Source organism: Mizuhopecten yessoensis, unplaced genomic scaffold (assembly GCF_002113885.1).
Source record: "Mizuhopecten yessoensis strain PY_sf001 unplaced genomic scaffold, ASM211388v2 scaffold3139, whole genome shotgun sequence".
NCBI lineage: Eukaryota > Metazoa > Mollusca > Bivalvia > Pectinida > Pectinidae > Mizuhopecten > Mizuhopecten yessoensis.
Window position 1 is genome coordinate 19,544 of NW_018404895.1, and position 16,160 is coordinate 35,703.

At 37.3% G+C, this 16,160-nt stretch overlaps 2 protein-coding genes across 2 annotated transcripts in view; one reads left to right on the forward strand and one right to left on the reverse strand.

The window, feature by feature from the left end:
• Window positions 1–3,091, forward strand: part of LOC110447056 — a 7,182-nt gene extending 4,091 nt beyond the window's left edge. Inside the window, exons 2-4 of the mRNA XM_021492472.1 lie at window positions 372–496; window positions 1,032–1,104; window positions 2,629–3,091. Coding sequence (XP_021348147.1) covers window positions 372–496; window positions 1,032–1,104; window positions 2,629–2,787 — 357 coding nt within the window. The 3' untranslated portion in view covers window positions 2,788–3,091. The remainder of the gene's footprint in view (window positions 1–371; window positions 497–1,031; window positions 1,105–2,628) is intronic.
• Window positions 3,092–4,733: 1,642 nt separating this feature from the next.
• Window positions 4,734–16,160, reverse strand: part of LOC110447057 (homogentisate 1,2-dioxygenase-like) — a 30,324-nt gene continuing 18,897 nt past the window's right edge. Inside the window, exons 9-16 of the mRNA XM_021492473.1 lie at window positions 15,688–15,787; window positions 15,227–15,348; window positions 14,694–14,798; window positions 12,601–12,727; window positions 12,290–12,342; window positions 10,590–10,718; window positions 8,651–8,783; window positions 4,734–7,586 (exon numbers count right to left, since the gene is read on the reverse strand). Coding sequence (XP_021348148.1) covers window positions 7,552–7,586; window positions 8,651–8,783; window positions 10,590–10,718; window positions 12,290–12,342; window positions 12,601–12,727; window positions 14,694–14,798; window positions 15,227–15,348; window positions 15,688–15,787 — 804 coding nt within the window. The 3' untranslated portion in view covers window positions 4,734–7,551. The remainder of the gene's footprint in view (window positions 7,587–8,650; window positions 8,784–10,589; window positions 10,719–12,289; window positions 12,343–12,600; window positions 12,728–14,693; window positions 14,799–15,226; window positions 15,349–15,687; window positions 15,788–16,160) is intronic.

A 16,160-nucleotide genomic window follows, 5' to 3' on the forward strand; every position in this document is an offset into this window, starting at 1 on the left:
GGGGCCAGGTCCTCCATTTGTTTTTTCTCGAATCCCCACCATCTGATAATGCCTCCATTCAAATATGGTTGATGTCCATCACTTATTTCCAAAGAAAAAGTGGCTTAAAGCAATATGGCCAAATTACACCTTTTGGCCCCACCCCTCAACCCCTAGGGTTCAGCCCCTCCATTTATTTTTCCTTTTGTTTTTTATTAATCTCCACCATTTGAAAATGCTTCTTACAGAGAAGTGGGATCCAAGAAGGGATATACAAAATATTTAAAATCTTGTAATTATTTTTTCCTATATTTTTGCCATTGCAGGTCTGATTGAAAATTGAAAAATATGTTAAAGGGTTCAGAACACTTTTATAATTTTTTCTTTTGAAGCCATTCCCGGATGTTGATTTCACGGGAGATGCAAAGTTGTCATCAAATTATAAGATGTTGAAGGGGAATTTATCACAACCAAGATATGACTCAATGTGCAGATTTGGTTTCCGAATATCCAGCAAGTATGTTTTTTATTCATACAGTACATAAATCATGTATATATAAATAAATTTTCTTAATCATTGTCTTCATACAATATGGGCATTCTTCTTCACCGAATTGAAATTCCCAATCAGTTTATCGATAAAAATTCAATGATGAAAAACAAATCAGAAACTACTGTGAGTTTCCCCCCTCCCCCTCCTTATATGGGTCTGTACATTATACAGTACATCACATTTTGTTAAGAATCTGCCTGAAGAAGCCCTAGAAGGCAGAAAGGCCTAACGGACGATCTGAAAAATTGATGTTTTTATTCTGTTCTTAAATGTTTAGTTTTGCTTCAAATAAGAAATTATACACACCTGAAAGCAGGGATTTGAAACAGAATCACATTTTGTTAAGATTAAGGAACCTTTGAACAATTATACTGGTGGAAGGAATTTTTCACTTATTGAATGTTAGGACAGACACTTGGAAAGTCACAACATAATTATATGTACAGGGAATGTAACAGGAAAATGAAAATCTGACGTATATTTGTTTATTTCTTTGCAGGAAATTCCTGAATGATCTCTCTGAACAGAAATGTAAACTAAATGGTCTCCCTTTAAAACTGAAAAGGACAATCGTAAGTCACATATAGTTTAACAATTATTTACTCATACATAATACAGTCCAATCTGTTTATACAACCATGATTTCCAAGAGACCACATGGGTTAAGAGGACACTTATAATGTTTCCCATTGTGGCAAATTCTTTGTGAACTGAACCTGTATTAAAAGACCACCTGTATTTAGAGACTACCTGTATTAAGAGACCACCTATGTTTAGAGACCACCTGTATTAAGAGACCACCTGTGTTTAGAGACTGCCTGTATTAAAAGAATACCTGTGTTAAGAGACCACCTGTATTAAAAGACCACCTGTATTAAGAGACTGCATGTATTAAGATGCCACCTGTGTTTAGAGATTACCTGTATTAAAAGACCACATGTGTTAAGGGATCACCTGAGTAAAGGGACCACCTGAGTTAAGAGACCATCAGTGTTAAGAGATCACTTTTTGGACTAATTCCCATTGGTGGTCTCCTAATACAGGTTTGATATAAAAAGGATAATCTAGGCGAGGATGTTATCTTATCTTACTTTCTCCTCATGTAGTCTGATTTGCTGACGTTTCCCAATAAAATAATACGACAGTATAATATTTCTGATTTTGGGTGTGAGGGGGGTCGTAAATTACGATCAGCCATCATGTCATCTAATCTGGTTTAGGTAACGCACCTCAACTTTCATCATGTCACTTTTGTTCCTGGTTGTAATAACTTTAGAGAGTGGTGTTTGACTTGTTACATTTGTATACAATCATCATGTGTTTATGTGTTTTAACTTGCCCCTCATGTTGATCCATCAGTTTAGTATGAATAATAAATGCTAAGTTTGTATTGAACAAAAGCAAAAATGTCTGTTCCTTTGTCAAGCAAAGAGTACAAATGACCAGTGTCTCGACTTTAAGCTGCTCAGTACAACTCACTAAGCCAAAATATGACAAGTCAGTAAATTCAGTCGTCAAAAGTATAGAAAAATTTCATAAAATAACACTCTAATAACCCAGACAGTCAGAGGGACGGGAAATATGTTAACCCATTTCCAACTTAGTAGATGTTAAATTTTAAGAAGATTATGCTGCATTAGGTGGCTCTTTCCTTGTAAGTGTTCAGCAGCCATCTTGTAATGTGACAATTTAAGCTTTTTACCACTATTTTTCAGCATCTATCTCAAGTTTTATAAACATGGTCCACTTAATTGGTCCTTTAAAAAAGTTGTGCAAATTTCATCTCGAGACTGTCTGGAAAAACAAGATGGCTGTTCTAGTTTGTTATTGCTATTACTCAAGAAGTTTATAATGATCAATGACTTCACTTTGAAATGACACTCTCAAACCTAGCATTACAGAATTTTTGATCAAAAATTACCACAAGATATATTTATTGTTGACAAGGCTATCAATGCAACAGATAAGAATAAAGAAGAGAAATGAAGGGAAAAGATCAAACTTACATAGAACTAATGAAGATCTTGATGATGGTAGGCACCAAGATCCCACTGGGATATCTTATTGTTAATTTTTGTTTCAATGTTCTATCGCAGGTCAAGAGCGGCGATGCACTGGATGTTCTGGTAGACAACGATGAAATGAGAAGGATAAGGGTCGTCTCCCTTGACCAAACTTCGCCCAGATATACAGTTGTATGTCTCAAGGTGTGGAAAGCTCCCTTCTCAAAGTCTTTAGTGAAGGACTTGGAGTAGTACAGATGTTGACAGAAGCATTTCAGAAACAGTTGGACCAGATGGATGAAATCAAAATATACTGAATGGTCAAGTTTTGGTCAGTAAGACATAACAGATGATTAATTCATCATCAACACAAAGTCCACCTGATGGTTCCAATATTTACTGGGCTGGACTGGGGTTCCATTGGACTTTGACTGGACTTGCAAATGACTTTCAAGGTTTTACATAGAATGGCAAGGTGGATGGACTGAATGCAATTCAAATTTTTTACTGTGAAGCTTAACCGATTCATTTTTTTAATAAATTTCTATATCTGTAATTAATTGGGTTTTTTCTTTAGTTTTGCGACATATTGTTGACATTTATATTAGCTTGCATGGCGGGGCCTCGATAATCTAGCCATCGCTAGTTAATAGTTGTTTATGAACAATATTTTGACAGGAGGAACCATTTTGTTTCTATTAAAATGTCCCAGTGGTCCTGGCACTTCAGCTGGTAATGAATAGCAAGAGATCCCAGAGGAATCTTGGCGCCCACCATTGTACCATCTTCATTAGTTCTTTGTCAGTTCAATATTTTCTCTTCTTTCCTCTAATCTGTTTGATCGAGTCATGTTAACAGTAAATGCACCTTCAGGTAACTTTTGATCTAAACTTAATACTGATGTGTATGAAAACCAACCTTCATAGTGAGTTGGCATTTCACTTATTGGGTATTTACTAGTACAGTACTTACCGGTAATGTGAAAGAAATAGAATTGATCATTGCAATATGAGAAAGATCTGATTAGTTCTTCCTTTAGCCATTTTGTTTTTATGATCAGTTTCAAAATATAACATGCACAACGAGGGATCAAGGGGAACCTACATATCAAATTTGAGAAAGATCCCTCAAGTTATTCCTAAGAGGTAGTACTAACAAACCTTCAATGTCAAAAATCGAAGATGGCCGTCGATAGGCGATTTTGTTTAACTAATCAGATTCAAAAGTAAACATGAACAATAAAGGATAGTGGGGAACCTGTATATAGAATTTGAGAAAGAACCCTCCAGTACTTCCTGGGAAATAACACTGACAAACTGTCAAAATCAAAGATTTGTTTATTCAATCAGTCTCATAAGAAAATATGCATAACTTCATACCAAGGGGAACTTAAATAAATAATTTAAGAAAGATCTCACCAGTATTTCCCCGAGTAATAGCCATAACAAACCTTCACTGTCAAATCCAAGATGTCTGCCTGTCTGCTATTTTGTTTATCTGATCAGTCTCAAAAGTTTATATACACAAGTAAGGACCTAGGGGAACCTACATATAAGATGTGAGAAAGATCACCAGTACTTCCTGATAAATAGCTAAAACAATGTCACAATTCAAGATGGTGGCCTGTTGGCCATTTTCTACATCCGATCAGTCTCAAAATTTAACACGCACAACTACAGACCAAGGGAAATCTACATATAAAATTTGAGATGGATCGATATCTCCAGTACTTCCCGAGAAATTATGATAACAAACCTTCAATGTCAAAATCCAAGATGGCAGCCTGTCAGCCATGTTGTTATCCGATCAGTCCCAAAAGTTGTCCTGCACAGCTGAGGACCAAGGGGAACCTACATATAAAATTTGAGAAAGATCCCTCTGGTACTTCATGAGAAATACCAATAATAAGAATTGTTTAAGGACGGACGACGGATGACAGACGACAGACAACGTACGGACAGACCACGGACGCAGGGTGATTTTAATAGCCCACCATCAGATGATGGTGGGCTAAAAAGGGTTTGATTGTGAATATAGAGTTAATACAAAGTCAATGGCATTATACACCCTGACATTCACTGGAGAGAGGGCCATGCAGTATGTTAGATTCTGTACTAATCATCATCCATGAAAAGAATGGGTAGTAATTCTGTTTTTTTTCCAGACAAAAATTGAGAAAAAAAAATCACAAGGTGATATCCTGGAAGCAAAGTTTATTTATATCTACAGTATCTTTAACACAAAAATAAATCAATTCAGAGCTTCATGGTAATCATATAACAAGCACACATTCATTCTGGAACAAGACAATTCGGTGAATTATAGTCCCCCACCGAATGTGAAATGCATGAATGATAAACTTGTGCAGGAACTGATTCTATATATGAATGTTTGACAGACCCACCGTATTCAATAAGGAATAGTGTCAGTGACCTGATCAAAAACAGAGTGACCTACTTTGATATACGACATACCGCCTCACCAAGATGAACCAATACTCCAAGTATAAAGTTCCAGTGACTAGTAGAGATAGAGCCCAGACAAACATTTTCTTTGATGTAGGTCAAAGGTCAAATTGTAGGTCAGAGTGACCTACTTTTGATACATGACACACCGCCTCACCAAGGACAAGATAGCGTTAGGACGGATGGACACAACGCAAAACTATAGTCCCCCCGGTTCCAGGTGGGGGACTAATAAACATTGATCCCTGAGCCAATCCTGTAGCATGAATGAAATTATCTCTGCAAGTCTAGCCATTGTATATGGTTTTATAGAGGATATGTAAAACATTTCCATGTTATGACCTAGGGAGTAGGTCAAGGTCATTTTTAACAATCATTTTGCCAAGTTTATTGGGCTGAATCTCAGGAAACTTTAAGCCAGTGTCAGAACTCTTCAGAAGAAGGCATATATTTGCCTCCTGTGACATTGAAAGTAGGTCAAAGTCATTTTTGTTCACAGACTTTGTAAGGCTTCAACCCAGGAAGCGTATTGCTAAATATCATGATTCTAGGCCTTCACTTCTTCAGAATTCCTTTAAAGTTTTTTTGACATATTTGACCTCTGACCTTGAAAGTAAGTCCATGCTAATTTTGATCTACCAGCGAAATATCAAAAGAAATCATTTAAGTTTTTGACACCTTTTGCCACAGTGACCTTGAAAGTTGGACAAGGTCATTTTGTCAAACAACTTTGTTGTAGACCTTCCAGATCTTCAGAAGTTGATTAAAACGTTTTTTGATGCATTTGACCTCTGTGACCTTGAAAGTGGGTAAAGGTCTTTTTTGTTTCAAAACTTCCCCAGAGAGCTATAAAAGCCAATGTCATGGGTGTAGGCCTCTTTTGGTTCTTTAGAAGAAGTCGTTTAAAGGAAAGGATGATGACTGACGGACAGGTGATTTAACAAACCAATATCAACCACATACACATTCTCATAAAGATCTTAAATTTAATTACTGATTGTGGATAAACATTTCTGCATTTAATGCTAAAATTCGTAAAGATACATTTAATTATATCGACCTGCGTCAAATATAAAAACATCTAATGTAGCTGTTTTAACAATAACAGTATTGACAATATGTATTAGCTAAATTGAGGAAAAAAATGTCCTCCTTTAAAAACCAATTAATAACTTTTACTGAGGTCAATACAATTATTTATAAACCTGCAGTAGATGTTTTCGTTATTTAAAACACAAAATGTCCATTTTATTTTATGCGAGTCAAACTGGATAAGATAAGCATTTCCTGTTGATTTACCAACACAATGAACATGCATTACTTTGGACAAAGAAGCACTTATACACAACCCATTACATTAGTATTAACAACAGCCGAAACCAGAATGCCAAGGAAGATGACAGACGCTTTGAAATGGACAATATAATTTACAACATATGTAAATGATTGAAGCATGTAAAAAAAAAAAAAAAAAAATATATAAGAAAAAAATGTACCTTCAAATATTGAGATAAAATCTATAATTAAATTTTAAACACAATATACATTGAAAATATGCAATCAAAACACTCGGAGATTCAAGCACATGACATGTGATATAACAAATCTCAAAGTCCAATGACTGTGACAAGACTAGGAATGGACAAATAAGTGACCAAATTACAGGGAGGCAACTCTTTACGGCACAAGACTAGGTATGGACAAATAAGTGACCAGATTACAGGGAGGTAACTCTTTACGGCACAAGGAATGCACCGTAACAGGAACACACATTCCAGGGACATGTTGGCTCATGTGATGGAATGAAGATCAGCTTGTGACAGGTTGGTAAATTTTAAACAAGAATTCAAAGAGTCGAAAACGGCGTGGGGCGTTGAACCAACCTTACACATGTGTAGCTTCTTAAAATGTACCAACTCCAGCACTGATTCTTGTCTTTATTCATTGTTGGCTTCGTCATCACAAAATCTTTATTTTAAATCGTAATTCACCCATGGACAATGTAATACTGAACAAATTCTTCAATGGTACATCACTGTGAAATGAAATTTTAAGGGATAATATGTAGATTCAAGTCCCATGTAGTTTCTGGATGGTTGGTGCCTCTGTAGACAGTGCACGCGTCTTAAACAAGATGGCTGGGGTTCGATTCCCCGATCAGGATATGTAAAGGTTTTGGGTCGCCCGCCCAATGATGCGGGTTTTCTATGGGTCCTGTTTCCTCCAACATTAAAACCCTCTGTGCTGCTCCGTCCATAACAGTGATAAAATATATGTTGGAAAAAACTTTCTGTCATTGAAATTGTTATTTATAAGCAGGAGAATTTTAAGTGTCCAAGTCTTGATGTGCAGTGTAAGGCTGTTGTAACGATGACAACAAGTACAAGTGGATAAAAATATAAAATAATGTCTGAACAAATAGACTCTGAATATGAATTGTAAAAGAACAGCTAACCCTCAATGCGTGATACATGTTCTGCCAAAAACTGTACCGGTAGTATAAAGCATTAATACTCTTTCTTTTAAAACTAGATTGCAAAAATAAAACTGGTCATTTTTTTGCCTTTTTCACTTTGCTGGGTCCATCTGCAAGAAACAAAAATGAACAAAATTATAAAAAAAGGTCATGCTATAGAATAAAGCAAAGTGAATCAAGTTTTATTTCACAAATTGATAGAAAAATTCAAATTAAACTTAATTGAACAGAAATGATATTCATAATAATACATTCTGTTGTATATCTTCCAAAAAGATTACCGTATTCATCCTGAAATAAGCCGGTGGGGCCCGCATATAATCTCTAACTCAAAGTAGGGGAATGGCTCATTAGATGCCATTGAAAAAGACTACAATATATGCTGGTGGGCTTATTACCAAGCATGGGCTTATTGCTGGATAATTACGGTAAGCAGCACTGTACACGTCACGTAGTACATATCGCAAAGGAAATCTCTAATACAAAAATGTACATGTAAAAGCGAAGTTGGTAACCTGATATTTCAATTATTTCTCCACCTCTACATATACATAAACAACATAACATGCCCTATATATATATGAACATCCATGTTGGATAACTCTTTCCCTTACCCTGGACAGGTGTCTTGCCCTAGGGTTTGACAAGTGGAGATTCCCCGATTCATAACAATTGTACGACGACGTCACGTCAACAATGCATGAACGACGTCACGTCAACAATGCATTTAGCATGTAGGGTTAATAACCATATAACCTCGATTATAACACCATAGTAATATGAGTGTAACAGGAGAGGTAAAACGCAGGGCCAGGCCGGGGTTCAAACCCATGAGGACCCTCCGAACTCTAGATGGACGCTCTAACCAACTGAGCTACCTGGTCGCCGGCGATCGACCCCGAGTCCAGTTCTGCTACATGTACAATCTGTGTCACACATATTTCTGCACAAATCATAGTATCAAGTCTACATTTATAACCTAGCTTTACTCTCCTAGAAAACAGCTAGAGACATGAGCATTTCTTACTCTGCATTTTGCCTCTATAACAACAAGAAGCATTCTAAAATCAAGACGAAACCTCTGAATAAAATGGATGCAAAAGTTAAAGATTTATGAATCAGAAACAGTATCCAATCTCATGAGGCCGCTATCATGACCTAGAATTAAACCCACCAGTAGGGTCAGTCTTTGGCGGTGAGAAGTGTTTCTGTAGCGGCTGCCAGCACTTGTAGTATGTGTTGTCCACTTTAGTCTTGTTGCCCCAGTCTGTCACCGTCATACTAAACGACAACTCGAACATAAACGCCTGAAACAGGAAAACAGCACACTGACTCAATTATTTTCCAAGTCACCACTCCTTTATCACTAATGGTTGGCTGGATTCATGCAAACATCTTTCTATCAAAGCACTGTAAATATATTTGAAGGAGATGCATGTAACATCTTAGGAAACTCCTTCATAACCTGAACTGGCTTTTATTATGAAGAAGTTGTATAAAGTTTTAAAGACTTCTATAAATTGTAATTGCGCTTAGCAAAAGCATGCTTCAGGCCACATTTGGTTTAAATCCCTTCGTTTGTAAGGAGAAATATTAAGTTTCCTCTATTTCCCCTATTGGGCCCCATCCTTCTTCCCTGGGGGGGGGCCACATCCTCCGATTATATAAAGTTGAATTCCCTTTGCCCAAAGATGCTCTTGAATATTTTTGGATCATTTTCCTTCACCAGTACAAAAAGTAAAAGGATGTTAATTTTTTCCCTCTATTTCCCTAATTGGGCCTCATCCATTTGCCGGAAAGGAGGGAGCATAGGCCTCAGTTTTACAAAATTGAGTCTTTTTACCCAAAGGATACTGCAGACTACATTTGGTTTAAATCCCTTCATTTGCACAGAAGGAGAGACGTTTTCCAGTATTTCCCCGATTGGCCCCCACATACCCCTCTGCCTCTAGGGGGCCACATCCTTCTTTTATATAAAATTGAAACCCCTTTGTCCAAAGATGGTCCAGCGCAGATTGCACATTTGGTTTAAATCCCTTCATTTGTACAGCAGGAGAAACATTTCCCCTATTGGGCCACAGCCATCTGCCCTTAAAGGGGCCACATCCTCCATTTACAAAATTGCGACCCCTTTATCCAAAGATGCTCATTATTTCATTGAATGAGAAGATTTTGAAGATTTACCTCTTTCCCCCCTATTTAGCTCTGCCCCTCTGCCCTCAGCAGGGCTATACCCTCCATTTATACAAAATTGAGAACCTTTCGACCAATGAGGCTCCAGAACCAAATTTGGTCAAAATCCACTGAGCAATTAAGGACTTTTAAAGAAAAATATTACAGATGCTGTGTCATGGCATAAGCTCTCTTGTCCCTCCTGGTCAGGTTAGCTAACAAGAATTCCATGGGAGTGGATGTGTCGCCTGCTCAGCACTTTTAGTAAGAAAAGTTATAACTCGACAGAAAAACTTGAAATAAATGTTGAACATTATTGTTCCTAGCATTACCGTACAAAGTTGATTAAAAAATAAAAAAAGTTCTTGCATTTACTACACAATGCCCTTATTTGGCAATAAAAGGGGCATAACTCCACCAAAAATGTAGATAAACTTCTAAAATGTGAACTCGTCCGAGATATATTGGTATGCAATATGTGTACCAAGTTTACACTGAATCAACCCAAGGGAACTCATGTTATCGCATGGAAACCTTGTTTCGGACGACGCAACCGACGACGACGGCGCTGACAAAGAAATACCTATATATCGCCTCGCTTTGTAGGCGACACAAAAAACATTGCCGTGGATCAATAAAAATTCCTCTTTTCCAAGCTAAAGTGGCTAAAACATTAATGAAACGGTTGATGTATAGGGACATTTTTATGAAAAAAGAAAGAAAAGCTTTCCAAACAACCTGTCAAGTGGTTTCTGTATTCATGGAGCTCAACTATCTCGTCATATTTCACCAATATACAGTAACAGTGTTGATATATGTTGTGTATGGGGTTTACCATCCTATTAACAGCTGTGGTCATTTAACGATATGTCCCCATAAGTGTAGAACAGTATTCTATAAGTTTTAAATGTTCCACAAAGAACGTCACGAATCCTACTGACCATGGTACCCTCGGCCACACGCTGGGGTTTCAGTGGAGCGTTGGAGCAGTCTTCGAAGCATTTTGCGTCTGGACCATGTGGAGTCATCATGCTGTGAAGACTCCCGCCCCCAGGTTGAAATCCTTTCTCCTAAACAAATATAAAAATTAGGGTTTTTGGAAACCAGTTACTCAAACAATCTTCCGATCGGGTAAATGGTTACGGTTATTCTGTCAATTTGGTAATCAAACAATAAACAACAACATTATATGTTAAAACTTATTTACACCACAAACATACATGTATAAATCAATAAGCAGGATCGTTTACTCGTATATTTCAAACTATACACAAGAAATATTTTATCCTCAGTAAAGTATATTTCATGGACAACAAATGTTGGAATATACAGTAAGGCAGGATTAAATTACAATTATCTGTACTCAAAATTGTATGCAGTGATATTGTTCTTAAAAACAAAATCAAACCGACGAACGTTTTAAAACATGCTTGCTCATTCAAGTGTGTACATATAAAAGTGCATTTTACCTCCTGAAGTTGAACATTACACAACTTTGTATTCTGGCTTCCTTTTAAAATCTGTTCATATTTTTTATGGTGTTGTCGGCATCTCTTTGTCAATATTTACAATAGAGTACAAAAACAACACTAACATGTCAGCCAGCTGTACACTGTTTTTATTACAAAACTTCCGTTATTGGTGTCATTAATGTGTAAAAGAAGTGCATTAATTAGGTTGCCTTACAGGCGTCAGCTGTAGGGAATTTCCCTTTAGCTCAGCAGTAGGGCATCAGGCTGGAGAGCCAATAGTCGCGGGTTCGACCCCCAGGGACGGCACTATCTTTATCACTATTCCTCGTCCTATTACAAATTGGTGCCGTTGACCCTCCCTGTTCAAGGTAGAAGAACCCTTGTCGTGGGAGTCAAAGAACCTGGGTTGGTGTTTGAAAAAAGGGGGGAATAGTGTAAAAGATGTGGATTAATTAGGTTGCCATACAAGCGTCAGCTGTAGGGAATTTCCCTTTAGCTCAGCAGTAGGGCATCAGGCTGGAGAGCCAATAGTCGCGGGTTCGACCCCCAGTGACGGCACTATCTTTATCACTATTCCTCGTCCTATTACAAATGTATGAAACTTGTAGGTCTAAGCCAGGGAAACATGGGGCTCCCCAAGGCAAGGGGGTATATAAATGTCCGACTATTCGGTTATTTATTTCGTTATAGCCGTTTGTGGTCTTTCGACCCATTTCACCAGTTAACCTGCTAACCATTGACAACCCTAATAAAAATTGTGCTTTAATCTTTAATCTCAAAAGTTATATGTTATTTCCCGACAAAAACCTTAAGGGGGATATACCAATCATACGGGATGTTTGTCTGTCAGTTTGTTTACAATTCTTATTTGGATGCAAACTTCAGAACAATCATTGCACTTGGAATGCAGATTACCAAAGAGAAGAGGAAGAACCCTAATGATTGTTGGGTGAAGTTTGCCAAGGTCAAGGTCACTGTTACCCCCCCTAAAATGTACCTGTCTTCATGGTTGCATAGAAATAAGGCGGATCAAAATATTAATCACAGATACATAATTCCAAAATGTGTTGACGTCATTGATGAAGTTTCATGAAATTCGGCTGAGTCAGTTTGTTTACAATTCCTCTCTAACTTCTCTGCGGCGGATTTGATAATGACGTAATATTTACCTTCGCCTCGTAGGATCCATGTATCAAACCCATAAACTCACTCATACAGTTCCCTGTGAAAGATACAAATATTAGTAATTAGTTATTATATGTCCTTAAAACCTTTAAACAACAATTTATCCCATTTATTTTACACTTCACCTTTAAAATTTGGTTTCTACACTGTATTTCTCATTACATGTCAATTTTTGCTCTGTAAAATTAATATTTCTTAGATTAAAGCGCTGTGAATATTTTGTCTATGCTACTTTCATTATGAAGAACTTAATTTTATCTTCATTAATGACTTTTAAGGTATCTTGTGTACTTACTATGGTAGTACGGGGGTCGGAATGTGTGGTCAGCCACTCCCCATCTCGGTGGGAATATGACAAAGTCGGCCACAGCAACGCCTGGCTTAGTTGATTGACATGTCAACACAGTAAAGACTGACGGGTCCTGAAACCCAACAAATTTATTTTAGTTCCATAATAATTTGAGGTTCTTATATACCGCTTTATCACAACCTAGTTCGTAGCTTGTCTCAAAGCGGTTCATAAATTATTATCTGTGGTTATAGGGCCTTTGCAACCAGCCAATATCTTTCTCAACTCAATGGGGAGCATACAGATGGTGCTGCCTTTTTGGCGCTCACAGCTAGCATTCTACAATTCTAGCACTGCCCAACCACATACTCATTTACAGCTGAGAAGATTGGAACAAGCGGATGAAGTATCTTGCTCAAAGATACAACACAATGCCGTGCCATGACTCGATCCCGCAACCTTTCGGTCACGAGCCCGGCATCCAACCAGAAGACTTCCTGGCCTCCATAAAACACAACACTTCACCAATGTTTTTTTAAACCAGTGTTCATCTCATAGAAAATTGAATTACTTATTATTATTCAGCATTTAGTTCAAATAATGTATGTATCGTGCATGCTTGATCAATAAAAAAAGAACAGCCATCGCTCAGGGAGGGTCAGTGATATCCATCCTAACAATTATGATGTCCTAGTAATGATGATGTCAACAATAGGTGCATGGCATTCATAGCCTTTATGAATGTCAACTGAATTTGGTAGGGTTATATAGTGGCAATGCCATATGATGGTAAATATTTAGTAATGAACGCGCTTGGAAAAACTGGCATATCTTACACAACCTATCAGCTTGATGGTGATAGTTGCCTAAAGGAATTTCAAATTTTGCTTTGCTATTCTATTTCAAATATAAAAATAAAGTAAGAGGCAGAGAAGTCATACTTCTCCGAGCTCGAAAATAAATAATATTTATGAAAATAATTTTAAGACCAAGTTATGAAGTCATGAAAACAATTAGGAGGTTATGGTAAAATATCTAATTGACCTCGCTACAAGTCAATAATGAATAATTATGACATTTAACCTGTAACTAATTCCCAACTATGACTGGAGGAACAGCATCATGACCCCTTTCTAAAAATAAAATATACCAGCTGTGATTTCGTAACTCAGCTTGGACCATGTGACATGTTTGACCCGTTTACAGACTTCAGACTAGGAAAAGAAATAAGCCTAACAGATTAAAATGGACTATACACAATCCTTTAATCAAGTGTGGTTCAAAAATTAATTGTGGTCAGGGGTGGGCAGGTTAATGAATAAAATAAAACAGTTATGGACTTCAGGTGAGGCCTGTTCTTGATTTACTAACCTTGTTACCACTTTGGCATTTGGCTTCGAATATTACTGGACATACCAGCTCTGGTCCATAAACCATGAATACTTGGGCTACATTCGCGTATCTCGGTTAAAACGGCACGTGTGGCGCAGAAATTTTCCACGATAAACAAATGCACGTGGACCGTTCTATAAGCAGAGCTAAAAATCCACAGTTTCGGAGAATAAAAAACAATGTATCAAGAATAATATGCCCTTCTCTCACGCGTCCACTAAATTACATAATGTATCTTAAAAATTACATCTGACTTGACATAGTTTAAGAAAGAAATAACGCAAATTGGCAATAGTCAGCATTTTAGTTTCGGTCAGGTACGTCTGGACCCCTCAATCTCTCAATCTACACGCACCAAATTTTCATGAGGTCAGCCTCCGTCCAAATCTGTACCTGTCGCTTTCGTTACAGGTTCAACCGGTTCAACCGTTTCAACCGGATATGCGAATGTAGCCATAGACTTCACCTTAAAGCTGTCAGTGCAAGTTCAATAGCTTTTGATTCAGATTTTTCGGCACTTCCTTAGAAATGATAGCCGGAAGAGGGACCACATTTTATTTTTAATCTCAATTGAAAGCTTTTTAACTTGAACTGTCAGCTTTAAGTCAATAACTGTATTTGATTACTCTATGATAACTACGCCACACTTGTGACATCTGTGTGGCTCGTTAGTACACTGATAAGCATTTATGTCCGACAGTACTTACTATGTGGTCGAAGGAAACTGTGTTTACGGTACAAAAGTTGGCAAGATCATACTTGTACGGGGCGTAGTTACCATGCCAAGCAACAACATCAAATGGGGAATGTGTCTGAAACAAAAAACGAAATCATGATAACCTACTTCTCAAATATGAGTGCCACGGACATAAAGCCATGATAAGATAACAATTAAAATACAACATTCCATTTACAGTAGATTCCACTTAATGTCACATTGTTTAATGTCACATTCTGGTTAATATCATGTTTTACTCGAAACACTGTTCTCCTTGCTACACAATCTAGTTCTACATAATGAATCATCTGTTAATATCACTTGATATGATGTGATAATCATTTAATATCATGTAATTTTGTTTATGATCAAAAAATCACAAGTAATTAAAGAAAACATTTTTTTTTGCCCATGGGATTTGGTGTCATATTAAAAAAGAAAATAGGTATTTAAATATTCACAATTTTTAAGTTCTGAGGAGCTGGAAAGGAGGCACATATGGAAACCCTGCATGCTGCTAACCTGAATAGATTTAAAAAGATGACCTTGAAATTTACTCATGACTGTGTACTTTGCAACATCCCGATCCTCATACCATGCGAACGGAGTCTGGAAGTCCCGCGGATTAGCGAGGCCATTGGCACCTATAGACAAACATTAGTATACAATTTACTGTAGTGCGACCAGGCTTGCATTCAACCGTTAAACCAGCTGGTAGCTCAATTGGTTAAAACAACAGTATTATAAACGGCGGTCCAGAGTTCAATCCTGGTTTAGCCCAAATGTATTTTTACACTCAGAACAGTGTTGCTAATTTCTTTTTGTTTATTTCATCTTTAATATTTCTCATAAAAGGGCAACAAGCTATTATTTTCAATTCCGAAATGACTAATCAATGCTATAGTCATAGCAGAAAATACAATTTCCGATGGCTAGCTACAACTGTTTTGCAGTGGCTCGAGGATCCTTAAGGAAACACTCACCTATGGGTCCAAGGTTAGGAAGTGTAAAGTGACCATTGAAAACTTCCAGGATATATCCCCTGCTGGGCCCCTCGACCTCCACGTTAAACCGCATCCCTAACTGTAATAGAAAAGCAGTTGGTGTTTATATAATGTGATCATTAAATATTTGCAGTAAATGTCCCTTGCTGGCCCCTCTACCTCCACGTTAAACTTCATCCCTAAAAGTGACAGACAAGCAATTTATGTTTATATATCTTGTGACCATTATATATTTGCAGTAAATATCCCTTACTGGGCCCCTCGACCTCCACGTTAAACTTCATCCCTAAAAGTGACAGACAAGCAATTTCTGTTTATATATCCTGTGACCATTAAATATTTGCAGTAAAAATCCCTTGCTGGGCCCCTCTACCTCTACGTTAAACTTAATTTCTTACTGTGACAGACAAGCAATATATGTTTATATATCTTGTGACCTTTACATATTTGCA